Below are 26,855 nucleotides of genomic sequence, written 5' to 3' on the forward strand. Positions count from 1 at the left end.
CGACCCCATGCATGCTGGTCACGCCCACTGGCAACGTAGCGTGGAAACCCCTCTCTACAAATCCTGCGTTTGCCCCTGTATTTTATATAGAGGGGGTAGAATGCTGGGATGGGCCAGCAAGAGACATGGCTGTGAGTTGGTCGGGGAATGGGGTTTTGCAAAAACAATACAAAAACAATACAAAAGAACAACACCTACTTGCCAAACTGTGTTCCCTTATAGTAATGAGACCCTTAATTCAAAACAATTACAGTTTTTAAAGGCTTCTTTAAAAAAGTAATATTTTATTAAAAATGGCATCCTCCATCATCAGAAACAGCTTGAGCCTCTCCTACACCGTTTAAAGTTGTGCTGACATAGAACAAAAAGCTGAAAAGATAAAGCACAGCTTATTCATTATGCTTCCTGTAACATTACTTCTCTGCAATCTCATAGGAGACCCGCTTCTAAGCGGTATCCTCTTTCTGTAAAGGAAAGAACAGACTGATTTGATTAAGTATACCCCATGTTGGTTATTTCGAGTGTATTACTCAGCACAGTAAAGTTTGCCATACACATAATCGAATTGTAAGAAAATCAAAACGCGTGGCTGACAATGTGAGATGATCAGACGTTGATGTCTGAATAAATTGATAATGCAATCGGGAATGGTGGGAAATTTTAATCTGAAGCGGATGCATTGAAGTTTCTTGAAGTAAGTGTATTCTGGTCGTGCAGAAATAAGTGCGACAATGTCCGTGACACAATTATTCATTCTTAATCTGACAGATTTTTGAATAACTTGTAAAACGTATATGATAATATCTAAAGCCAACGTTCATTCTAAAACGTGAAAAATTGTTGTGCCTATGGCCACATTAACACACAGGTGTTAATCTATATTCCGTAAAAAGACATGGAGATACACTCTCATTCTATACTTTAATAGGAGATATTTTTCAGTTTCTTAACCCTTATTAATACAGTACCTAAATGTTACGCAGATCTCATATTTATTCATTCAAATCAGTTGCTGCCCCAGTGGAGCTTACAATCTATATTCTCTATCAGATTGTAGATCTGAGTAAAACACACAGGGGTATATTTACTAAACTGCGGGTTTGAAAAAGTGGAGATGTTGCCTATAGCAACCAATCAGATTCTAGCTGTCATTTTGTAGAATGCACTAGATAAATAACTAGAATCTGATTGGTTGCTACAGGCAACATCTCCACTTTTTCAAACCCGCAGTTTAGTAAATCTAGCCCCAATGTACTTTATCACATGGAGGAATAAATTCCAGACACTTGCATGGCGTTCCTTCACTCCCCATTAGGTGGAAACCGACTAGTAATATACTTATCAAACTGCTTTACACTTTCTGCTATAGGATTAACCATATAGTAAAGTAATAATATTGTAGGATTTTTATTAATATTTTTTTAGAAGATCATTTGTGTTTTGTTAACAACGCAGACAAGCAAAACACAATTTCACTCACACATTTAATACATTAACATATAAAAAAGAAGGTTATATATGGGATAATGTATCCCCTACTGAAAGTCCTATGGATATTGTAAATCACGTAACAGTTCAATGGTTGTATGAAGTCATAATCTGAGTACTTTACTGCTGGTCACCGCTTATAATACTGATTAATGTTAATGAACGATGAAGTGATGAAATAAAAACTCACTGAATATAAGTGATGATGTCAGAACTCACCGTTTATAAAGATATTATTTACACCTATATTAGCATCGCTTGTGTACAGTATATGCATTTATATATGCAGGTTTAAAAAAGTGGAGATGTTATCCATAGCAACCAATCAGATTATAGCTGTCATTTATTTAGTACATTCTACAAAATGACAGCTAGAATCTGATTGGTTGCTATAGGCAATATCTTCACTTTTTCAAACTTGCAGTTTAGAAAATATACCCCCAGGTGTTCTGTCCATAAATCACACATAACAGTCTTTTTGTGGATGAAACAGTTGCCTCTCTGTAGATTTACTCATATTGTGCAATAGACAGATGTAAACCAACCAATAGGGGCTAAGTTAGCAATAGGGACTATTAGAAATCACTGAATTTGGACCCTTTATGTCCAGTTTCCTCCTGCTTACCATTTTTGGTAAGTAGACACTAGGGGTAGATTTACTAAAACTTCTAAAAAGCAAAAGTGTAGGTGTTACCCGTAGCAACCAATCAGATTCTAGCGATCATTCTCTAGAATGTACTAACTAGATAAACGATAGCTAGAATCTGATTAGTTGTTATGTGCAACACCTCTAATTTTCCTTTTTAGAAGTTTTACTAAATCTACTTCCTGGGCTCACCTTCTAACATTGAATTTAAGAGCAACATTTGCACTAAAATCCACAGCAAACAATCAGCAATTAGCTATGGTTTGCAGCATATATAGGGCAGCACGGTGGCTCAGTGGTTAGCACTTCTGCCTCACAGCACTGGGGTCATGAGTTCAATTCCCGACCATGGCCTTATCTGTGTGCACTTTGTATGTTCTCCTTGTGTTTGCGTGGGTTTCCTCTGGGTGCTCCGGTTTCCTCCCACACTCCAAAAACATACTGGTAGGTTAATTGGCTGCTAACAAAATTGACCCTAGTCTGTGTCTGTGTCTGTGTGTGTGTTAAGGAATTTAGACTGTAAGCTCCAATGGGGCAGGGACTGATGTGAGTGAGTTCTCTGTACAGCGCTGCGGAATTAGAGGCGCTATATAAATAAATGTTGATGATGATGGTGATGATATATACCATGCTGTTATTAAACATGTAGATCTTATACAGTTTATGTATTCTATAACAAGCAGTCTTAACCAACAGTGCACCATTGAAGATGAGCAAACCCAGATTTGCGGGGGAACAGGCTGTTTTGCAGCGTTGCGAAGCTGCGGCGATAGAATGTTCCGCTTTCACCTCTCCGTACTGTCTTTGTAAATTTGCATTTCACAGAATTAATAGAGCTTTAGCGACGACCGTCCATTCATTCTGCCGTGTGGCGCGATTGGAGGTAGCGCTAGAAAGTCTTTGCCGGCAAATCGTGAAAAATGTTATGTCCAAATGCGGAATGAGAAATATATGGGCGAACAGTTTTAAATATTTTAGTCACCACGATGCTCCGTTTGCAAACTGATTGTATACTACCTACTAATAAACTTAATTATTAATCTCATTTTGATATGTTTGTGCAAATCCCCAATGGCTCCTAGATTTAAAGGATTCAACACCTGCTCCCTTCCAAATTATCAGTGGTCTATCGCTGTTCTGATCTCTATAACCAATATAATTAAATTTGAAAAGAAAGCTACAGGAACGGGACCCTCAACTCTAATTCTGAAGATTCAAATTTTTCAGTGGCACCTCTGAAATAGTGGAAAAAGGTCCCATAGGAGTGACTTCAACCCGTAACAGGCCAGACACCACATTTTCCAGAGGCTGAAGTCTGAAACTGGACATATCCCTTTATGTAAATTATATTACAAAAAAGTCTAATAACCCGTTTATAGGTTTATATTTTTTTACATTATAAAATGAGAAGACATAAGATCGATGCAGCTCAAAAATCCCATATAAATGTAGCCTTCGGCGTTCCGGATGAAATAATTGCGCTTAACACTTCAGACATACCGGGAAGAGTTAATACGGTGGGGGGTTTTAGGATCCCAGATCTCGTGCTTCTAATAAAGGGATCAGAACAGGATGGGAGAACTTCAACACTTCACTTCATGTATTACAGGACATTAATTCTATTTTAAGCTTCCACTGCAGGAATTGGCCGGCTGGATAATACAGTTTGAAATGCATGGGGAAAAAAAACAACCTAGAGAGCTGTGTGTTGAGATATGTTTTGATTGGCATAGACGTTGTTCTGTATTTAATACTGCTGAGAGATGTTTCTTCAGGAGAACTACGCAACTTTTTCCACTGTGTCCTCCGCATGATCATATTTTATTAACGAGGTGACACAGAATCTGCACAAGCAACAAAATATAAACAGAACACAATACAAATAAATAAGGGGTAAGAGAAACAAAACATCAGTACAAATCAATGCAAGGTGAGACAATAGATAAAGCAACTACATTACAAGACACAACTAGAACGAAGGAAAGTCTTTCATAGAGGGCGAGGAGATAGGAGGTATGGAGGTTCGTGCTCTTGAGAGCTAACACTCATGAAGAGCGGGGAAGTGATCGGTTCCTGCTTGCCTGTGTGTGCGGTAGTGATTGAAGAGAAGGTCAAGGACAGAACCGAGCGGGCGTGCAAGGGTGTTGTTCTTGACAAGTGGGAGACGTAGGAGAGTGAGGTGGTAATAAGGGCTTTATAGGTAACGGAAAGTTGTATGAGCTCCAATAGACTCAAGGGAAGGTCTATGATTTTTTTTATAGACTCAAGTATTTACATTTACATTGGATAGTATAGAGTACAGGTTATACAGAAATAAATTTGAGGATGATTTGGAACCCAAGATCTCAGGGAATGGTTATAATAAGGCGGATTTGGGTGTCAACCAGGGGCTTAGAGCTGGGAGGGGGGCTAGATCTTCTCTTTTTAGTCTCAGTGGGAGAATTATGATGCGTACAAAAGTTAAGGAACTTCGAGAGAAGTTAAGGTGCTTGCTGTAATGAGATTTACCATGAAAATGTTTTTAGGCTAAGCTGCGGGTTTGAAAAAGTGAATATGTTGCCTATAGAAACCAGTCAGATTCTAGTTAGCATTTATTTAGTACATTCTACAGAAAGACAGAATCTGATTGGTTGCTATAGACAACATCACCACTTTTTCAAACCCGCAGCTTAGTAAATATAACCCTAGGTGTTGTTATTTTAAGTCAATTAACTTTAAGTTATCCCCTGCCACTCCAGGCAAGTTTTTTTTTAACATACTTATGAATATTAGGAAGTTAGGTCTGGCCACAGCGGCCATATTGTGCTTATAGTCAGCGATGAACATGTTCACCATCACACAAATCTTCTAGAAGCTCTACCTGTGGTGGTATCATTTGCCATTTGGCCACATAGGCTAATGCCTAGGGCCACCAGTAGTGGAGGGTCTCACTCTGAAGTACTCACAACATCAATGCAAACCTACATAACTGTCAGCCTTATGTTTTAGATATGACCATTTCCCCCATGTGATGCCCATAAATTAAACCCTACTACAGTACCAAAATAAAACTCTAAGGGGGGAATTCAATTGACGGCGGGATCGCCAAAAATCCTGCGCTAAGAAAGCACGGTAGTGCACTTACCGTGTAAATTAGGCCACGATGTGCTCTCCGCAAATTTATTAAAGGTGCATCGCAGCAGATATCATTGATATCTGCTGCTTTGCACTCCTGATCGTTTTTGCGAGCAGTCACCATTCAACAGAATGGTGACTGCTCCTGGCCGCAATCTAACAAGTCCCGAAAAAATATTTTTTTCGGGAACTTGTTGTGTTAATGTACTGAAGCTGGCGTACATCATAGGAAATGCTTGTAAAACTTGTGTTCTTCGGTATGTCCAGCTCTGCTCCGGAGAGCAGAGCTGGACAGCGCATGCGCAGGGAGTGATCTTGTGATCCCTCCCTGTCACAGCCTCAAGTTCTCCGGTCGGCACATGCGCAGTAGCATGAAGAAGATAAAGTACACCGAAGAGGAGGAGATCCTGAGACAGCGCGACAGAAGAGGCAGTGGTGAGTATGTTTTTTTTTATCACAGAAACAGCAGTTTTTCGGAACTGCTGTTTCTGTGATCCATTTTTAATAAATTTGAGAAATACATCAATCCTTATCCATGCGATAAGGATTGATAAGTATTTCTCGTTTTGTCCGATAAATGATAAATGTGCCCCTATGAGTGGTGGTAGTTGAACTGTCAGAAGATCTATGAAAATACAGTCAATAGCCGATACGTTCACTGCTCTCAGAACGCCAATATCTTCCGTGCGCATCCTAGAATCCGGACAGCATTATGGAGCAGAACCGGGTATGATCCTATCAGATGAGAGTTTTAGAGGATGGATGTAAAACTTGTAGCCCTCCAGTTGCTCCAGGGCTAAAAGCTTGCCGGATTAGGTCCGTTTGCTAAAGCTTGGCCCCTGTGAGCAGAACGATGCCAGGCCTTCTGCCCAGATGGGTATTTGCAGGAGACTGTCAAAAGTTTACCCCTATCCTTAAAAATAAAATAAAATAAAATCAGGACACAACAACAACTCAAAGAATTTTGGGAGTAGATTATTTTAACTGCAACCATACCTGCCTGTCCCCCCCTGTAGCCCTTCCTAACATGCAGCCGCCCCCCCCCCCCCCATTTTTTTAGTCTTGTATTTCTCTGATAGTCTCTACACAGCCGCCTGTGCCAGGTCCCGTAGCAGTCAGTGTTATTTTACATAAGATAAGAAAATGCCCATGAATTATTTATCAGTGGAAAAAGACTGTGCCTAGCTTGTGTGGCGCTGGCAATGTGCCTTTAGCATGAAAGATAATTAGATTGTAAGCTCTGTGTGACATAGATTATCTTCATTTGCTCAGTCGCGTGATTCAGACGGAAGGGTTAGCTGGCAGCATTAGATGAAGAAACAGATGGTGTGACACAGTGATTAGGCTGTCAGGCTTTGTAATAAATACGTTTACAAAGGACTGTGGAATCGCAGAGAAACGTTATCCCCATTACTAAACGTACAGAGCAGGGTATGTATGAAATTATACAGAATGCATGGTTAGATGTTAGTGTGATAAAACTTTATTGACAATGTATATACAGCATATAGTCATAGGAACCTATGTATAGGTCACTCAAGTGTCTGTCTCGCATCTGTGTTCACTTTTTGCACTATGGGAGGAAACCGGAGCACCCGGAGGAAACCCACGCAAACATGGGGAGAACATACAATCTACAAACGAGGGAAACAAAACAACTGCTAAATAAACATTTGACTAAGAGATAGAAGATAGAATATGTTAAGTAATTTGATGTTGGACCTGAATATATAAGGCAGTCATACTTTTGTAATGTGTGCTGGATATGACCACGGTTGTGGTAGTTCTAGTAGAGCAACCGTACTTTTGAAATGAAAAGCAGAGATGGAACCTGAAGTTTAATACAGCCATAAAATCCGCCTTATACTAGGTTTTCTAGGAATCTATTCCATTTAGTCTTGTTTGTATTGTGAGCTACAGATGGCATAGGCAAACCGAGGGGGGTTTCTTAGTGCCTGGAAACTCCCCATACAAGACTGGGGCACTGTATAATTGAGGTGGCTGGACCCTGCTCCCGCTTCACACAGCTCTGCTTGAAAAGGGAGAGCTGCGTGCACCAAACAGTAGTGCACGCAGCATTGCCCATGTATATTATTGGGATAGGAAGAGTTGGAGAGCAGCCAAGCGCTGTCTAAAATTATAGCCACGCCCCCATGCATGCTGGTCATGCCCACTGGTGGCATGGTGTGGAAACCCCCCTCTACAAATCCTGCGTTTGCCCCTGACTTTATTTATAAGGACAGTTTACGGTATATGTTTTAATTAATTAATTAATTAATCAATTGTCTCTCTTCACTTCCTAATGCACTGGAACAAACAACACTTCCTGAATCTGTGTACCTCATAATTTAACTGACTGAACAGCTGAGAACTTGATTCCTTCACAAAAATAGCTGGAAACACACATTATTTAAGGTGACTTAGACCAAGTATTTAAACATTAGTTTAATCCTCACAGTGCTCTGTACACACAGACAGTTTTATAGTATGCCGGTAATGCATTTCAAAGAATGTCAGCTGTAGCAGTCGGAGACATGAGAAGATTCTCACATAACTTTTATTGCATCAATTTCTGAAGTGGTAACGAGCTGCTATGTATAGAATGGGACTGGCACATAAAACTGTCTGCTACATAAAACTGCACTTCTCTTAACACTCATTAGGAGAAAATAACATAATCCATTTCTACTTCAATTATACCGCTTCAAGCTTGTCACATTGTGTTCAATCTTATTTTATACCCTCTTTTGGCCATAGAAAATGAGTATCGTTCATTTGAGTTAGCTACATTGATGTTACTATTGTACTATTTAAACACATATTTATTTAATAGGGAAGTCTGAGCTATGGACATTTAAAATAGTTCTCAAATGTTTACCTCTTAATGAGGATATAGTGCCAATATCAAGACACACATCCCAACCAGGGGCAGGCTGGGCTACGGATCCGGGGGCATGTGCCCCCTTGGGCCTGTACAATAGTGGGCTACGTTAGGCCACTGAGTCAATTGTTGTCCCTAGGCTAAAATTTTTCAGACCTCCCCTGCTCCCAACTTTCTGGAGGATCAAATCAGGACTCCCACAAAAGGCGTGGTCACAGTACAATGGGGAGTGGTCAGGTCACCATGTAGGCGTGGCCCACTACCATGGGGGTGTGTCTAGTGTTTCTAAAACTCTGGCCAGCCCCTTAAACCCCTCCCACTGCTCAGCAGGGTCAAGTTCAAACAATACCTGTTCACTGCTATGCAGTACAGTGGTGAATGGGGACAAACCCCCAAACATTCTGGCCCAAATGGGGCAACACTGTCTCCTACCTCTCTTAAATTGGTTATGAATTGCTTCAGGAAAGTCGCTGGTTCCTAGTGAACTGACAGCTGCATTTATCACATCATCATCATTTATTTATATAGCGCCACTAATTCCGCAGCGCTGTACAGAGAACTCACTCACATCAGTCCCTGCCCCATTGGAGCTTACAGTCTAAATTCCCTAACACATACACACAGAGAGAGATAGACTAGGGTCAATTTTGATAGCAGACAATTTGGATTGTGGGAGGAAATTTGTCTGTAATCAATAATAGCAGCAGTGACACCTGCAGGCTACAAACACGGACTAGATTTGGATTTTGTTTACCGCTCTTCAATCCACCCAACACTTTATCCCTGAGAACGTCCCACATTACTATATTAATTACTTGCCTGCTCTCCCGCAAAGTCTGGGAGACTCCTTTTTTATTTCTTCCGGATTCCCAGGAATCAGCCCAGCCTCCCACATTCTGCCCAGTTCATAATGAAGTGAGCGGAACAGGGGACTCAATGGCGCTATTCGCAACATTTTGACGCATATTGCGGTGCCACGCACCCCTCCTCCCCAGGATCTCCCGCTGGGGAGAGGGGTAAAAGTTGCCAAGTTTATTTTAATATGATGCAGCCAATGGGCATTAGACATAATTAATGTACAGTATTTCTAACCTATACCAAGGAGAATCGGACACCTCAATCGCATTATACTGAATGAGGATGAAGTGTCAGAAAATGTCCTCTGGATCATCCTCACAAAGATCTATCATAAGCAAGTTGTCATAATTGTCAGTTCATATTAATGGCAGATCAGGCAGGTGTATAGCCACAGACATATGTTTTATCCCTGGGGGAACGGAGCCAGACTCCTTTGTTCTCTTCCTTCCTTCTTGCCTTAGTCTGTTTTCTACAGATCCCACACATTTTCTAAATTTCCAGGTCACTAATCTTGCTGCTGAAACTATTCCTTCCACATCAAAGCAACTGTAAGGAGCAGGTAAACTGCGAGGGCAGCTCTATATAAGCATTATGCTGTGTTAATTGATTTTGTTTCCCTGCAACTCAGCTTGCAGAGAACTTCAAAGCAAATGCTTGTTTTCAATGGGAGATAATTTAGCTTCTTGCATTCTCATGTGTTATTGATAGAAGCCCTGCTTTTGTCTAAAGACACAAGTGATCTGGAAGGGGAGATGGCAGGCCGCTGACCTCTTTTACCCTCTGTAAGATGATTCTGATATGAGAAACGGTTGTCCAAGTAAAAGGCAGAATAATAATTTTTGAACATAAATCACTGTGGCATGCTATAAGAATGTTGGCGTTTACCATTTTCCCTTCAGGCTATTAATGATTTATGATTCCGGACCGCCATGGCAACCACAGTCACATGATGCAGCGAGCAGAGAGGCATGGGAATGCCTCCTGCCTTGTAGTAAATGTCCTTCGGGCTCAAAGACGGAGCGGATATGGCTGCGTTTACTGGCTTTCGGTCTGGTTTTGGGCACGCGCAGAGTGATTTTGCATGCGATACGCTCAAAAGTGGCAGATTTATTTGCAGTAATAGCCACAGCGTCTCCCAACATGACGGGTCCCCCGACCCCACCTACAGGTGGCCCTGCCAGGAGAACTTGTATTAAAATCCTAAGGGGTGTCGTGATGTCAATGAAAGCATCTAAGTATCGTACATGTTACCTAGTTTTTCCTTTGCCTGTGATAAACACACGAGCTGCCCGGTCAGTCAGTGTGATAGAGACGTACATCACTGAAATTATTCTAAGCATGAATAGTTATCAAGGCTAAAGCAAGCAAATGAAAGATGTAGAGAAGTGACAGGAGTCTATTCATGTGTAAAACTAGGTTAAGGATCAGATGAGGTCTCAGGTATTAGACAAGATATTGGAGCACAGAATAAAAATCAGGGAATCAGTTGATGTGCAAAGCGAAATCCGGTTATTGTAGCAATTTAGATGTGATCGTTCCTCCCGAGCCAGTGAGATCCCATGGGATGGTTCTAATTACTAGCTGCACTATTGCGTGAAGTGCCTTCATCATCGTCATCATTTATTTATATAGGGCCAACATATTCCGTAGTGCTTTCATCGTTTCAAAGTACAATCTACCTATACTGTAAGACCACCTCTTCCATCATTTAAACTTTTCACTCCTTCTCCTAAACTGTGTCTCGGTTAATCCTGATTTATGTTATCCTGAAATATTTTGGAATACTGTATCTAGAATAAAACAAACAAGTAATGTAATAATAATTTGTACAGCAATGAAGCGTATTTCTTGTGCAGCAACTTGGTTTTGCACAGACGTACCTAGATGGGCCGCCTTCAGGAGACCAGCGCACTCTAGAATAGCCCCTCTGTGTGCAGACGAATCTGAAGAGGTGCACTACGGAAGGGTGAACGCCCAAACTCTGACCACGTTATAATCTCTCCTTTCATTGGATAAAACTTTTAAATTTTTCTCCTAAAACACTGCTTGGTTTGACCTCATGAACAGCTTTTATTAATTGTCATTAAGGAGCGATTGGGACTGCCTTTCTTAGAAGTCACTTTTGAGGGTTGTGAAGCTGTTTATTACACTGGTCATAGAACTGCGCTTTTCTGCAGTGTTACTGTGCAAATGCCAACTCATTAGAAGTACAGTAAAATGATCCAATCAAATCTTTTTGTGTCACATAGCTTTGTGCAAAAAAAGAAGAAGCAGGGAACCCCCCTAACTACTCCATATACACCTCTTTAACTCATTGTTTTACAAGTGGGTGCACTCATGCTCTTAATCCATACTCTGAAAGGAACGCCCACAATTCTTCCATTGGACAGTGCAAATGTTTGCACACCCAGAAACGCCGCCATTAGGCCCACAAATATATACACATACCCGTAATAACACGTGCATTAGTGCGAAAGTAGTAGTGCAGGTTGTCACTTGTGTAAATAACCGCTACCTGTTATCTACAGATTAACACAAAGCAGGCAGTATATTCCTACACAGAAAATCAATAAGGACAGTGTAATGTTCATGGTAGTATCAAGTTAATATTGTTAGTCTACATTCCACCTCTCCAGCAGGGAATTGTTGACATAAGGAGACTAAAGCTTGGTACCCTACTAGCGTCATTACCACGGCTGAAAAATGTGGCTTAATATTAATGAATACTCTATGTTACTTCTGGGTAAAGTGCAGTAAGTATAATGCTTCTCAGACCCACTTTGATTTAGGAAATGTGGAAAGCTGAGTGAAATGAAACACACCTGGCGCCCATGCCCCACGGCTACAGATTTCTGGCAGAAATTGTACAATGTGACGTTAGTTCTGTATAGAACTTCTCTTACTGTTAAGCTTTGAGAAGCACTATTGCATGGCTCATTCCCACTGTCCGTCTTCTTAAGCTCTTTTCAGAGACAAAATAATGACATATAACGTAATTATTTAGCTGGGGTTCTGTTTCAATAGGCTGGCTGCTGGTTTTAGTGCAATAACTGGGACCTCTGTACGGCATAGGGTGTCCAAGATTATCCAGGAAAGTCCAGAATTAATGCAAGCAGCATTTAAGATATGTCTCTGGTTCAGTACTGCCAGTAATGATAATATTGACCACTATTCTTAGGTACGGTCATACTATGAAACATTTTGGGGAAAGCAGCTCAATCAACGCAACAAAGGCGGCTTTACAACAACTGTGTGTGCCTGTAGTGTAGAGCAACTTTTAGGGTACTATAGTAACTTATTGGGAGCTCATTGTGCATGATTGAGACAATCCCACTGCTAACACCATCAGCACCCCCATTGTCACATTATCCTAAATGTTGTTTGACAGTGACAAACAATAACATACCCCCATACATGAATATACTATTGTTTTCTCATTCAAAAGTACTACGTAAAACAAGTTGCCATGGTGGGAAACAGCTTGTAATTGGCTGGTGATAAAGGGGGAGTGTTCGGGAATCCACGATTTGATCACTTAGCAGCAGGCAACGTTCGTGTTCGGTCATGTCGTTGTTTTCTCTAGACAGCCCCCCTACAAACCCTACTGGATTATGACAGCTCAAGCATTTTATTTCCCATTGGATGGTCATGGATCAAAAATAGATTTTTTATATTTGTCTTTGTGTTGTAAAGGGCCACTCTGTTTTCTTTTTGTGACACTTTTTATTCATTAATGGAGCTTTCCTCTCCATTTCAACGGCCCATTCATTTCAATGGGGTTTTTACATGTAGCGCCTACACTGGCAGCACCATTGAAATGAATGGTAAAATCTCTGTGCCGCTCGATAAAGCTTGTGTTCCCCGATGCTTGAACAAATACTTAATAACATTACCCAGATAAGAGCAACTTAAAACAGACATTATCTATATGTGAAAGAAACCGGAAGTTGTGTCTGCCAAATGCTTTGTTATATATTTATGATTTTGCGGGACGTGACCACGCCCAGTGATGTCATACACCATCCGCGGTGTCGTCACATACACCTCTTGCTATCAGACCTTACCACAAGCTATTGTATTTTGAGAGGATTATCAGCTCAGTTGATTGACAGGAGACTCTAGGAAATATGAAGGGATTCCGGAAAGGAGAAGTAAAATTATGCATGTGTACTTAACGGAGCGCTCTGCAAACATTATACAAAGTTAATTCAAGTTTTATTACAAAAATATTGTTTTGCATTCATCTCTTAAAATTGACATTAGACCAATACAAAGGGAAACAAAAACAAACAGGATTAGAGTCCCTTTAATGTGTGTTTTCAAAGGATAAGTCTTTAAAAAATAATATTTGCTTTTTTTTTTTAATTAGAAATAAATATGCAGTGAAGACTTTCAAAATAGTTATATATATATCTTTCACATTCAACAACTCCAGAGGGAAAAAAATTATATTACTAAAACAAAAACACCACAAAACTAATTCTGTAGTTGGCAATAATTTGGTCTCAAGACTTTTTTACACATTCATTATGAAAATAATTTCACCTCTGATCGCAAATACATTGACATTCAGCAAGAGCCACTACGACACAGCAGCTTAGCGGTAGGCAGTGATACGAACACTTACCAACTGCATCCCGAGACAAATATTAAATGTTGTAGTGATCTCTATAGGTTATAAGACTATAGCTTTTCAATGATCTCTTGACTACAAGACTACTTTATGTTAATTAGTAGGAAGATAGGCATTATTTAGAGTTTGACTTATTTTACTCTCCAAATGGCGACAAACAAGTAATTTGAATGGACAGCTGCGACTTGATATAATCTAGATGCAACGCTATTGCATGAAGCACTATCAGTTGGAGAGGTCAATACTCAAGCCAATGAGAAGCGGCTAAATGATACGCAATCACCATCATGTAACATCATGTAACTTTACACCAGCATCTAGTACCCGAAAAAAAGTACCTCTCCTAAAAAGTTTATCTGTGCATGCGTTCAAGTCTAAATATATTGCATCTTTAGTTGGCGAGCTACACTTACGTCAACACTTCCATACTGTACTCCATTTACACATACCTGTCCATACGCAAGGGTCTGCAAGTCTAAAATATGCACAAATCTAGCTACAGACACATTTGGGTACACATGCACAGTACAGGAATGCATATATGTACGCTACTAAATCGGACACATGCCCAGCTCTAAATGATGCCCAATTACTTTATATATTTATTTTAAAAGAAGAACGCTCACATCTGGAAACCATTAGGACATTGGCTTAAAACTTATCCTGGCCAGTGGATGCCCTTTGTAAATATATGGTCTGCGTTGGGAAGATTTTGTCTGGTCTGAGTGGATGCATCAGAACTCCGTGATCAATACGATACTTAACGCAACTGCCTCGTAGTCTATTGATGCTTCGTATACATTGCCAGACACTGTCTACAATAACCTATTATTACAGTCATCGATATACAGAAGGAAAGAGATACCTGCGACATCACTGGTACCACATGAATAAACAGGCTATATTATCAGAAATACTGGTTCAGCAAGCAGAATGGCTGCCCAAGTCTCTCTGTGATGTCACTGGTTCCTAGTGCACTGATGGCATGCATTTGCATGAATGGGTTACTATTGCCAACACTGTAGATCACCAATAGGTGCAGTTTATCACAGGCTACAAAGCATTACTAGAGACATAGAAGATCATGTGACCGCCGTGGGACTCCCCATAGTGGATCCAGGACAAAATACATGCCACCAAGTCTCTCACTATAGCTGCAGTGACTAATTCAGATAATAAATAGGTTCAGGGGCTTCGGAGAATAAATAAGCTGTGTTGTTAGGCAACATTGCGCTATTGGTAAAATTAAATGACTGTTTCGCAGTTGGGTGCTGTTTTGGGATGGATCAGCTATGAACAGGTGTCACTTTAGTCATGTGACTGGGCTGAGAAGCGATTTAGGGGAGAGTGGGGACTTCAATGTTTTGCTTTGGGCTCAGTAATTACTAATTATGCCTCAGGTCACAAATATTAGTTTCATTATTATGCATTTCTCTTTAAAGGGGATCTGCAATTGGCTAAGTCTTCCCTTGGCAGCCATCTCCACGGTGCATTCATCTGCACCATCCTGCCCTTTCTGTTTTTGAGACTATCTGTGCTAGCAGTCAGCTGAGACGGTCGGCCACAAAACAGTCAGGTAGACGGCGGTTCTTGAATGAACCCATTCCTAGGCTTCCTCCTACCGAACCATAACTTCAAGTAAACGTCCATGTATAATGTCCAATTTAGCTGCTGAATATTGAAATGGCAATCTGACACAATGATCTTTTACCTACAGTTAATGCTGTATGTATTCAGGGTTTTGATGCCAGCTTCCAGCACTGCATGCATAGTTTACTTGTCATACTGTTTTGTCTGGAACACCAGGATGTCCTGCAACAAATACTATACTGATGGGACACAATTACTAAGCATTCAGGCTAACTGAGAATGAAGACTTGACTTGGGGGTCAAGGAAGAGACAGGTTATATGTTTTAAAATGTACCCTACATAATTTGTGGCGTGCATCAATAGGAGAATGCAAACTCAATTCCTTAAAAACTTATGAAGTCACTAAGCCATGATACAAATCGTACTGAGGGAACAGTCAAAAGTCTAAAGGTCAGAGTCAGACTGTCTGCCTCCGCTACTTGTAGTTAAAGGGTAGCTCACAATTACTTGTCGCACATCAACAAGCTACACAAGGGGCTGGGGTAACTGCATAGATAATGGTGCTATTCCCAAGAATCCGGCAGAAGATATGAATTTAACACCCCGAGAAGAATAAGGAGGATTTGGGACACAGTGTAGCTGCTGCAAGACACTCACAGGGTAGGTTATTCCTGACAGCGCTGGAGGAAAGGAATCATTGTTTTATATACATTAAACAGACTCGTAGGAATTCATTATGGTAAAGCGAAGCCAAAAATTCACCATATGTAATTGTTATAAACACACAGCCAGGGAGACCGACAACTAGTTTATAAGGCACAAGGGGTCATTTTAATGATGAATTAGTACACTTGAATGTGTTTGGGTTTTCAACCTGACTTAAAATCATTGTCCGTGGAAATCAGGCTAAATGTAGGGACCGGAACTATTTTTTTTTTTATTGTATTTTAACATCTTTTTGCCCTCATGACTATCAGATGGTTTCACATACAACCTCAGAGCTTTTATCAGTCTCTAAAAGTGTTTGGTATCCGTGCTGGGTCACCAATGATCCCCTCACTGGATGGATGACAATCTATGACTACCTATTGGCCAGGCTGCTCTTGTCAAACTAGGCGTAAACTGGCCCTTGGTTTAAGCCTGTCCACTTCTATCGTTCAGGGATCTATACCAGAATCCCCTCTTACAGTACATGGAACACAAGCCACATCTGTACTATAAACTTTTGGGAGATGGTCGACTTTCACCAATCACTTTATTTTAACTGATTAGGGTGGAAGGATATAAAATATATCAGGGTAGTTATACCTTAAATAAATGAAATATTGCATTTTTCATGCACTTATAGGGATGGTGGACTATCACTGCCTACCTCCAGCGTATAGAGGAGAATAATAATTTAAGGCTATGAGGTGCTGAGACTGGGCTAGTAATTTGTGGAGGATAAAGCAATCGGCTTTACGATAGGAATCATTAGGAAAAGGCTGGGAACTGCTGAGCTAGAAGCCCGTTTTCAAAGTGAGATTGTGCAAACCCCATCCCTTAAAAAAAGAAGGAACCCAAAAAACAAACACACAGCAAAAAGGGCAAACAATAGGGACTTGGAGATTATTTTCTGCAAACGTATTCCATGTTTCTATGTAGCATCTGTAGCTGGACGGACAATAACCCTTACTGCTGGATATTGCTACCTACGGTGAGCGCTCTAGGTTAGACTACTTCTCATTACATATATAGTGCATTCCCACTTATCTCAGTGCACAAACAACTGCAGAGCATAAAGTAACATCATATTTTACATCACATAACACTATTTTTAGTGATCGTTTTTGGCCAGTGTTTTCCATGCTTTATTTTCCTGGTCGGTGTCTGCAGATCCGCGAGTGAGGTGGTTATTGTTGGGTCAGGGACTGAGTGTGCATCTGTCTCTTGGCTTTGGTTTGCAGATAGCGCCCTTTGCCCTCCTCAAAACGCTTCCTCTCGTCTTCAGCCTCAATCTACATTAAAATACAAAACAAATCGTCATCATATCGACTTTCTTGTTATACAGTGGTACAAGTAGTCCCTTGTGTTAATACACAACACATTCTTTGAGTTAAATATGCGAATAAATCTGAAAAGACCAAGGTTTAGCAAATATAACCGCTATCTGTACGGGTGCCCACACACCTGCCGGTCCTGGCGCTCAACACGATCGACAAGATCATCGCTGCATTTGGCCACAGACTTGGGAGGTGAAATCGGGCATTTGTCAGTATCTTCTCCGATTTGGTAGCCAGATATTGGCCCAACTGCCTGACTGTGATATTGCGTCCAGCTTAAATACTAGTTAGATACACTCTCTATGCAGTCTTTCATAATAACTGTCATAACCAGAGATTGGCTGTCAACACATACAAGGTTGACAAAGGAGGTGCAGACGTGAGATAGAGGGTAGAGAGGATCCTGCTCATAGGAGTTTAAAGTCTAGAGGGACAGGACAATGCTGAGACAATAGGAGCTAGTGGGAATCAGAGTGGACATGGAACCGGAGCTAGTAGAACTTGCAGAGGAAGCAGCATCAGGTGCGGCTCGGGGGAGCGGCGTCAGGTAAGGCTCGAGGGAGCGGCGCCAGGTGCGGCTTGAGGGAGCGGCGCCAGGTGCGGCTCGAGGGAGCGCTTGAAACATTGAAGATTGGAAGAGAGTCTGGTCAGGCAGGGTAGTGAGTTCCTTAAATGGGAGCAGCACAGGCGAAGTCTTCGGAAGCGGGATGCTTCTGCAGCATATTTGAATATGCAAACCAGAATTAAACCCCAAGTCCATTTTATTGGGTTGGGTATGAAAGGTCAACAGTCAAAAACAAATTGTCAACAGTGAAAATGTCTACACCAAAATATCGACAGCCATAAGGTCGACAGTCATAATGTCTACATGTCCATTATGTCGACATGTAAACTGTCTACAGGATTGTAAAGACGACAGTCAAAATGTCAGCATAAAGCACTATATTTAAAACCGCAATACATGAAAAAGAGAAAAAAAATGTAAATAAAAGTAGAAAAAAAAAGCAAAATTGGTGGAACAAAAAGCATGGGTTCCCCCCAACCATTTACTAGTACCAGCACTAGGCTTTTTGCCGGCCTGGGCTGGTGGTACTATAGCAGGGAAACCTGCAGCGTGGATTCCCTAGGGAGATCGGGTCCACAAAAAAAAAGGAGAAATGCAGACAGACCCTCCAGCATCCCTTTCACCCTCTACAAAATTCTCCCACTTCATTTAATATTGCAGTTACTTGAACTGAATAAAGTCACTGACTGCAGAAGTGAATTCAATGAAAGGTGTTTTTAGGGATCAATTAACTCGGCATGGGTAAATGCAACAGTAAATTAAGTGGGAAGCTTGGGAAGTGGGTGGAAAGGATCAATATAGGCAATTTACAAGAGGCAAAAAAAAAAAAAAAGGAGTACAATATAAAATCCTCTTTGGTGCCACACACTTAGATTTGCACTTGTGCACTTTGATTTGTGCAGAATTGCACAAGTTTGCATAACAAAAACTGGAAGATGGCGGCCTATTACATTGGCCGACGGGAGGAGTTTGTTGGAGCAAAGGCATTCTTCTTGTGTGAACAAAAACGAGATTTCATTTTTTCCGTTTACACTTTTGCATAGTGCTACTCAGATCTTTTCATCTCCTCATACACCTAGACACATTTGAACTGCATTGAATGGATTGTACCTACGCTGTGTAGGTAGCAAGCCTCCTTTAACACCACTTATATAATACAGCATACATTGTTCCCTATAATGTACAAGTAATATAGTCAGCGGACTAGAAAATATGTTGCTCTATTTATAATACCACTTTCTGAAAGGAGCACAAGGTGAGGCAGGAAGAAGAGAGCGTAATGCTGATATACAGATAGAACTTACTAGGTAAACGCCTTGTATGTCTAAAATATGGGCAAAAGTAGAATATGGAAAATTGTGGAAGGTTACAGACTGCAAAAAAAGAAACCGATAGGAATTCCAAGTATGAGCGTTGTGTAATAATCACACCATTAAAACCAAAGGGTTTATCTGTATTCTGTCTCTGGGAGAAGCTGTTCTCTCTAATACCTCAAGGCAAAAATGCTACATCTGTCTGATGAATTAGACCAAATTTCCTGGCACAGTGACGTTGATTTCAGGTTTTGAAACAATGGAAAATCTAGGAGCATAGAAAAACAGCCGCTCACATTTATAACAAACTATTGTAATGTTGCAGCTGGAATGGACACATAAGATAGAGTACACGTATGTGTGATCTGCATGTACATTAATCCTCTTACAGAAGACTGTGTACGTGTTGTCTACATGTAGAGGAGGCTGTTATTATCAATGAGTGCCTCATACCTCTGATATTACTTGTCCGAAGTGAACTGACAAAATACAATCTAATATTGGTCACAAAGTCTTCCTGTTGTGTTTGTAGGCAACCAGTGCACTGCACTGCACTCGTTGTCATTCCTCGTCTCTTTTTAGGATTATTTAGGGTCTGTCCGTCCCTCCTATGGGGTAGCAGGTGATTGTTAGACAGGAATCAGAACTCTCTTATCCATTCCTAGTTTGTATTCAGGAACAACAAACATTTGTGTTTTAATGAGCGAGACATAGATGGGACCTGTCCCAGAATATAAAGGTGCTGTACTATCCTCTGGATTATGTGTCTGAAATATCTATTTAAAGTGAATGTGAGAAGACATTGGGGTAGGGTGGGTAGGACATTAGGGTTGGACAGATACGACATTGGGGTTGGACAGATACGACATTGGGATAGGGTGGATAGGACATTAGGGTTGGACAGATACGACATTGGGGTTGGATGGATATGACAATGGGGTTGGATGGGTAGGACATTGGGGTTTGGTTGGGTTAAACATAAGGGTAGAGCAGGCTTGACATTGCGGTAGGACATTGGAGTATGGTGGGTATGACCTTGGGGTTGGACAGATACGACATTGGGGTTGTATGGGTTGAACAAAAGGGTAGAGCAGGTTTGACATTGGGGTGTGGTGGGTATGACCTTGGGGTTAGACGGATACGACATTGGGGTAGGATGGGTAGGACATTGGGGTTGGATGTATAGAACACAAGGGTAGGGCAGGTATGACATTGGGGTTGGACGGATACGACATTGGGGTTGGAAACTGGGGAAGGGTGGGTGAGACATTGGGGTAGGGCGGGAATTACATTGGGGTTGGACGAGTAGTACATTGGGGAATAGCGATCAGCATGGTTAAAGATACGGGAAGGGATGCTACAGCTACACACTACTTAGAAGGTAACAAGTTTTTTCTTTTAATGTGAAGGTCAGTAAGCACGGTCAGCTTAGCAAAGTGACTAGGATCTTATTTACAAGGTCAAGTGTGGAAATCATGTTATTTGTGGCATTGCAAAATTGAACTGGCAAATTAGACCAACAAAACCACTAATTAAACAACATGCTCTATTAACCAGAATCTAGGAGAAGTTACACATTCCATATGTGTACACAATGCTTATTTTGATTTATTTACAGTTAGTAGGGGAACATTTTTTGTGTCCCTGAAAATGTTCAGGATTGGGAAGAGAGAATGAAATGGAACTCAGGTGTTCCAATGCTGTTTATATTGGTTGTCATGACATCTATCTGACTTCAGTGTTACTCATGTGATTAGTATTACCATCATATAGCATTTGTTCACTTAGGCATTGTGCTCTGTATCAGTGTGAAGTCTGCACTTGTTTGACTACTCTTTGTCTGCCGCCTGCCCTGACCATGGTTTGTGACCCCCAGCGATTCTGTAGCCGTTTGCCCCGATACCTGGATTGTTTCTAACTATTCTTGCCATTTATATTACTGGTTGGTTTACCTGATATATTCCTTGTCTCTGCATAGGCATCTAATATCTACTATTCTGTTTGTATGCAGCAGTCCTGAATATAAACCTATAAAATTGTACACAAGACCTGGAGTAAGTGACTACCAGTGAGGTCTATGGGAAACAGGGGCTCTATCGGTTTATGCTTGCGGCATATATTACAAGTGTCTTATAAGACGATTTGCAAGTTGTTACATTTTTTGCTGCATTATGGCATACAAATAAGTATCTGTTTAAGTTGATTCTAACTTTTGTAAATGTGAACTGAACTTTCAGGCGATGCATCAATTCACTTTTAAAAGACAGTAGTCTGAGCGCTTACATTCGCCGCCCTCCCCTGTTCACTAGGAACCATCAGTCTGTCACTTTCCTTTGCAGCATTGTTGCTGCATTATGTAAAACAGTTACTCTTTAAGTTTGTATCCAGCTATAATGTCAGGATCTGCCTACAGCTTTCAGCATTTGCATGCTGCTTTGTATTGTCAGCTCCTGCCTTCAGTACTTTTGGACTGGTTACATTAAATGTATTATTTGGCAATACCAGAGGTGCTGCTATTGAGCCTTTCCTTCTCATTACTAGGGGTAAGCCTGTTGCACCAATTATCTCCTGCACTTGGTGGTTCCCTATTTATATCTGCCTCTCTATATTATCTCTGCTGGTCATTGTTGTTTTGCTGCTATTCTTTATGGCTGTGTTCTCCTGCTTCTCCTGTGCTCTGGGACTTTCACATACTGCTGCTGAAATCACTACACCGGATTTCTCTACACTCAGCCATTCTAGCTGCATCCCTTTGCTACCAGCATTCCGCTTACTCAAAAATCCCTGTGCAGTGTCAGCAATATTTGGCTCGTACTATTTCCTGTATTTTCTGATTTAAACCTGCTCAATAAATACCTTATTGCTTTTATCACATCCCGGACTGTGATTTCCATTGAAGCGTGACATATAGTAAACACCATTTACTGGTTAGATCGGTCACTGCTAGCAATAAGCTATATTGCCTAAATTTGTAATGCCAATTTTGGCCCATGCTCCAGGCTACAGTAAAAGTCCGGCTGTATTAAACAGTACCAGCTTAATGTACAAAACTGAGCGGCACCATTTACTGTTGCCTAGTGGCCAGTGCACAACACAGCCCATTCCTCGGAGGACAGATGTGCTGCCTTCTACACTTTAATATGGATCAATAATAATCATGCCCTTTGCTATACAGAAGAATTAACTTTTAACACCTCCATGTCGCGCTGAATTGGTTATACTACACGGCATTGTCTTCTCACTCTGCACTGATTTCCATCGAGCTTTAAACATTCAAATTCTTCATTAAACATCTGAAAACACCTAGAGGTGTGAGCTGCTATTTTTATCCAATGTCATACATATTTAGCAGCCCAGGTCTCACTGTATATTCGCAGCTCCTCTGTTCTGATTTCTACTTTCAACCTATTTTTTTTTTTTAATCTCAACATCTACTTTACAGTTGTTATATTTTGTAACAGTTTTTTTTATTAGTTCCTGAAAACAGGGATCACTACCATGTGCCTAGCAGGGCTGTCATGGAGTGTTGGGAGTTTTCTATCCTCGGATCACAATTAAAAAGCGCCTCCCAGAGTCTAAAAATTCTCCAGAAAAATAAGGTTGCTTAATTGCTTAGTTTTACAATGCAATACATTTTAAATGTAATACATGGTAGCATTCTTGTTTTGTCCCACAATAAGAGCTCTATAAAATAAGTAATTTATCAGAATAATGTCCTTTCAGCAACACAATGTATCATCATAGTCTACAATCACCTTTAGACTTTGTACACACAGGTGTTAATTTTAAGGGGCATATTCAATTAGTGGATGAAATCACGACTACGCATATGTTAATACAGTACCACAACAGTGCGGATTTGCCTTTGCAACCCTATTGAGGGGGTGAAACGGAAATCCGCAATGCTGCGGTACCGTATTAACATAAAAAATGTGTAGCAGCGTTTTTCAATCGCTAATTAAATATGCCCCATAGCATTTAAGAAACATTCTTAAAAGCCGACTCAACGCGTTTCGATGCAGGTGGTCCAGAAAAGTAATGTGAGTGAATGGTTCTGTAAACACAAACGCTACATGACAAAAAGTATGTGGGCACTCGGACATCACATCCATCTGTGCTTGTCTAACATCTCGTTCCAAAACCATGGCCATTAATGGAGTTAGACCCCCCTTTTGCTGATATAACAGACTTCACACTTCTGGGAAAGCTTTCCTGCTAGATTGTGGAACATGGCATCTGGGATTCGCAGCCATCCAGCACGGATGTTGGGCGAAGGCCTGGCTCTAAGTTGGTGTTCCAATTCAACTCAACGGTGTTTGAATGGGTTGTGCTAAGGGCTCTGTGCAGGCCAGCCAAGTTCTCACACACCAAACATGGGAAACCCTTTATTGATGGACCTCACTTTGTGCATGGGGGCATTCTCATGCTGAAGCAGGAAAGGGTCATGCCTGAAGTATTGCCACAAAGTTGGATGCACACAATTCTCCAGAATGTCATTGTATGTTGTGACATTAAGATTCCATTCACTGAAACTACGGGACCAAGACCAAACCATGAAAAACAGCACCCAGACTATTATTACTCTCCCCACTAAACTTTAACGATAGCAGTGCGCATTTGGGTAAGTAGTGTTCTCCTGTCATCTTCCAAACCCAGATTCGTCTGCTAGGCTGCCAGAGGGTGAAGCGCGTTTCGTCACTACAGACAAGTTTCCACTGTTCCAGAGCTCAATAGCGATGTGCTTTACAGCACTCCAGTTGATGTTTGGCTTTGCACATGGTGAGCGGCTGCCTGGCCACGTAAATCCAATCCATGAAGCTCCTGATGAACAGTTCTTGTACTGACTTTGGACTTTGAAACGCGGTAGTGAGAGTTGTAATGAAGAACAGATGATTTACAGAGAGTAAAGTTTCTGTTTTTACAGATGACACTAAACTCTGTAAGATAATAAAAATCAGAGCAAGATGTAGCTTCTCTACAAAGGGACTTAAATAAACTGGAGGATTGGGCGGCCAAATGGAATATGAGGTTTAACAGATATATGTAAGGTTATGCATTTAGGGATCAAAAACAAAAACTCAATCTATAAATTAAATGGAATTAATTTAGGAGAATCTATAATGGAAAAGGATTTGGGAGTGCTCGTAGACAGTAGACTTAGCAATAGTGCTCAATGTCAAGCAGCAGCTGCAAGGGCAAATAAAGTATTGGCATGCATAAAAAGGGGCATAGATGCAAGGGAAGACAGTGTAATTTTGCCACTGTATAAATTGTTGGTAAGACCTCATCTTGAATATGCAGTACAGTTCTGGGCATCACTCTATAAAAAGGATAATTTGTAACTAGAAAGGGTTCAGAGAATGGTGACAAAATTGATAAAGGGTATGGAGTCATTAAGTTATGAGGAAAGGTTAGCCAGTTTAGGCATGTTTACATTAGAAAAGAGGCGTCTAAGAGGAGATATGATTACTATGTACAAATACATTAAGGGTGAATACAGAACTTTCATGGGAACTTTTTACCCCAAGGACTATACAAGGGACACGTTAGGTTAGAGGAGAGGAAATTTCACAACCAGCAAAGGAAAGGGTTCTTTACAGTAAGGGCAGTCAAGATATGGAATTCATGCCAGGGTGGGTTGTGATGGCAGATTCAATAGATATGTTTAAAGTTTTTGCAGAAAAGTGTATCCAGGGATAGGACCGTTAATTACAACGAAGGATAGTAGTGGATATAGGGTAAAAATAGGACTGCAATATTGGGTCTGGGGGGATTTTCACAATCGAAACAGATTGGCGGTTGCTTACTCTGGATCAATTTCAATTATAAGTGAGGAGATCCAAAATAGGTTGAACTTGATGGACTGGTGTCTTGTTTCAACCTCATCAACTATGTTACTATGTATTTTTAAACGTTGCGCGTTTCAGCACTCAGTGGTCCAATTAAGGCAGATTGTATGGCCTACCGCTTTTTGGCTGAGCTGTTGTTGCTCCTAGACATATCCATTTCACAATAACAGCACTTACAGTTGACTGGGGCAGCTCAGCTATTCAGTATGACCAATGCTACTGCTAATCTTTGACTTTAAAGATTGCAGAGATGCCTGCTTTATTGTATGCACCGGTTAGCAATGGGTGTGGCTGAAACGGTCAAACACTAGGTAGAAGAGTGTCTACATTAGAAGGGTTTCCACATACTTTTCTTATCCAAGTAGGGTACTCTCTGATAAGCATTTGCTTTGCGTAAATTTCAACGCTGCATACAAAATTAAGCATAATCAACCAATTTGTAAAATATGATCATTTATTTATAATAACTTTAATTCCGCAGCGCTGTACAGAGAACTCATTTAAATCAGTCCCTGTCCCATTGGAGCTAACAGTCTAAATTCCCTAATATAATGGGGTTCTCTGTGATTGCTCATTAAGTATATAGTACATTATGCTGTAGGGATGCTTTAAGACACTTAATAATGTGATTTGTACACTATTAAAAGTGAGAACAAAATACAAGGTTTAGGCTATGCTTTTAACCCGTGTGTATAATCTCTAAAGGGTACATCAACTGTACAGTAATTTATGATGGATGTTGACACAACCTTATACACTAACATGCATCACGGAATTTGCCATGATATAACAGGAAACTGTACACAGACAGAACTTGTGCAAATCTTACTTTGTTTCCAAACACCACGATTTGATGGATTATTGTGACTGTAAAGCAGAATTGTGTAAGCGTATACTTTGTATTGTACCCACTAGCTTGTCAAACAAGACAGCTATATTAAACACTGTAACCTTGGTGAGGGGCTGTGCAGAGTTAGAACAGAAATTGAACACGTAACATCTTATACTGAAGTACAATAAGAATTACAACATTTGGGAGTGAGCTAGTGAAATCACAAGGAAAATATGAAAATAAATCAGGACAGGACAAAAAAAAATCCCAAAATATTTGTCCATAGGGTGTATTGAACATTTAAAGAAAAATAAAGTAAAAAAAAGTGATGTAATTCAAATGAAAAGAAATATAAGGCTTTATTTTCTTATCTTTCACAGGATATTCATAGCTTCCGACTATCTGAATTTCCAGTTTAGGATTTAAAGATTTGTCTCTAATTTTTAATACTGGCCAAAAGTTAAGTACAAGTCCTCTCATTCTGTATATTGAACGAAATTCGTACTATCTAGTCTGAAGTTAAATGTTGAGAAATGTTATTTTGTTTTGTTGTTTACGCACTACAGGTTTTTCACCCGATTATCGTGCCACTCACACAATAAACGACCGTTAGGTCCGATATTGCGTGTACGTTCCAAAGCACATCTCATGGTTTAGTTTAATTTTATAAATGCACTAAAAATCTCTATAAACAATGGAACCCTGTCGGGCAAATTCTGCAGTGTAGGCTAGCAGTCTATGGCAGTGGTTCCCAAACTTTTGCACCCTTAGAGTCTCCATAATTTTTTCAAGGCACCCCTCCAAAATAATTACTGAGCAGTCCCGTTTTATAAGTAGTCAAATAAACGTAATAAGTATTTAGGTCAAGACAGAAATACTTATTTAGGGAAAAGAATATTTTTATATATTTTTTTCAATTATATTTCTGTCAAAGAATAATTTACAGCTAACACACACTGTGCCCCCTGCATTAACTTTCTGTGCCCCCTGCATCCACACACACTGTGCCCTCCTTCATCTCCTCACTCTGTGCCCCCTTCATC

General features: G+C 40.5%; 1 protein-coding gene and 1 long non-coding RNA gene across 10 annotated transcripts in view; one reads left to right on the top strand and one right to left on the bottom strand.

Moving 5' to 3' along the window:
* Nucleotides 1-26,855, top strand: part of LOC142106976 (uncharacterized) — a 260,709-nt gene that overhangs the window by 54,309 nt on the left and 179,545 nt on the right. The gene's annotated exons all lie outside the window — the stretch shown is intronic.
* Nucleotides 16,466-26,855, bottom strand: part of ACOT7 (acyl-CoA thioesterase 7) — a 133,256-nt gene continuing 122,866 nt past the window's right edge. For all 4 annotated transcript variants that reach the window (XM_075190061.1, XM_075190060.1, XM_075190062.1 and 1 more), the window contains one exon: nt 16,466-17,208. In XM_075190061.1, the coding sequence (XP_075046162.1) occupies nt 17,104-17,208 (105 nt within the window). In that variant the 3' untranslated portion in view covers nt 16,466-17,103. The remainder of the gene's footprint in view (nt 17,209-26,855) is intronic.

This window comes from Mixophyes fleayi, chromosome 11 (assembly GCF_038048845.1).
Source record: "Mixophyes fleayi isolate aMixFle1 chromosome 11, aMixFle1.hap1, whole genome shotgun sequence".
In the NCBI taxonomy this organism is placed as follows: domain Eukaryota; kingdom Metazoa; phylum Chordata; class Amphibia; order Anura; family Limnodynastidae; genus Mixophyes; species Mixophyes fleayi.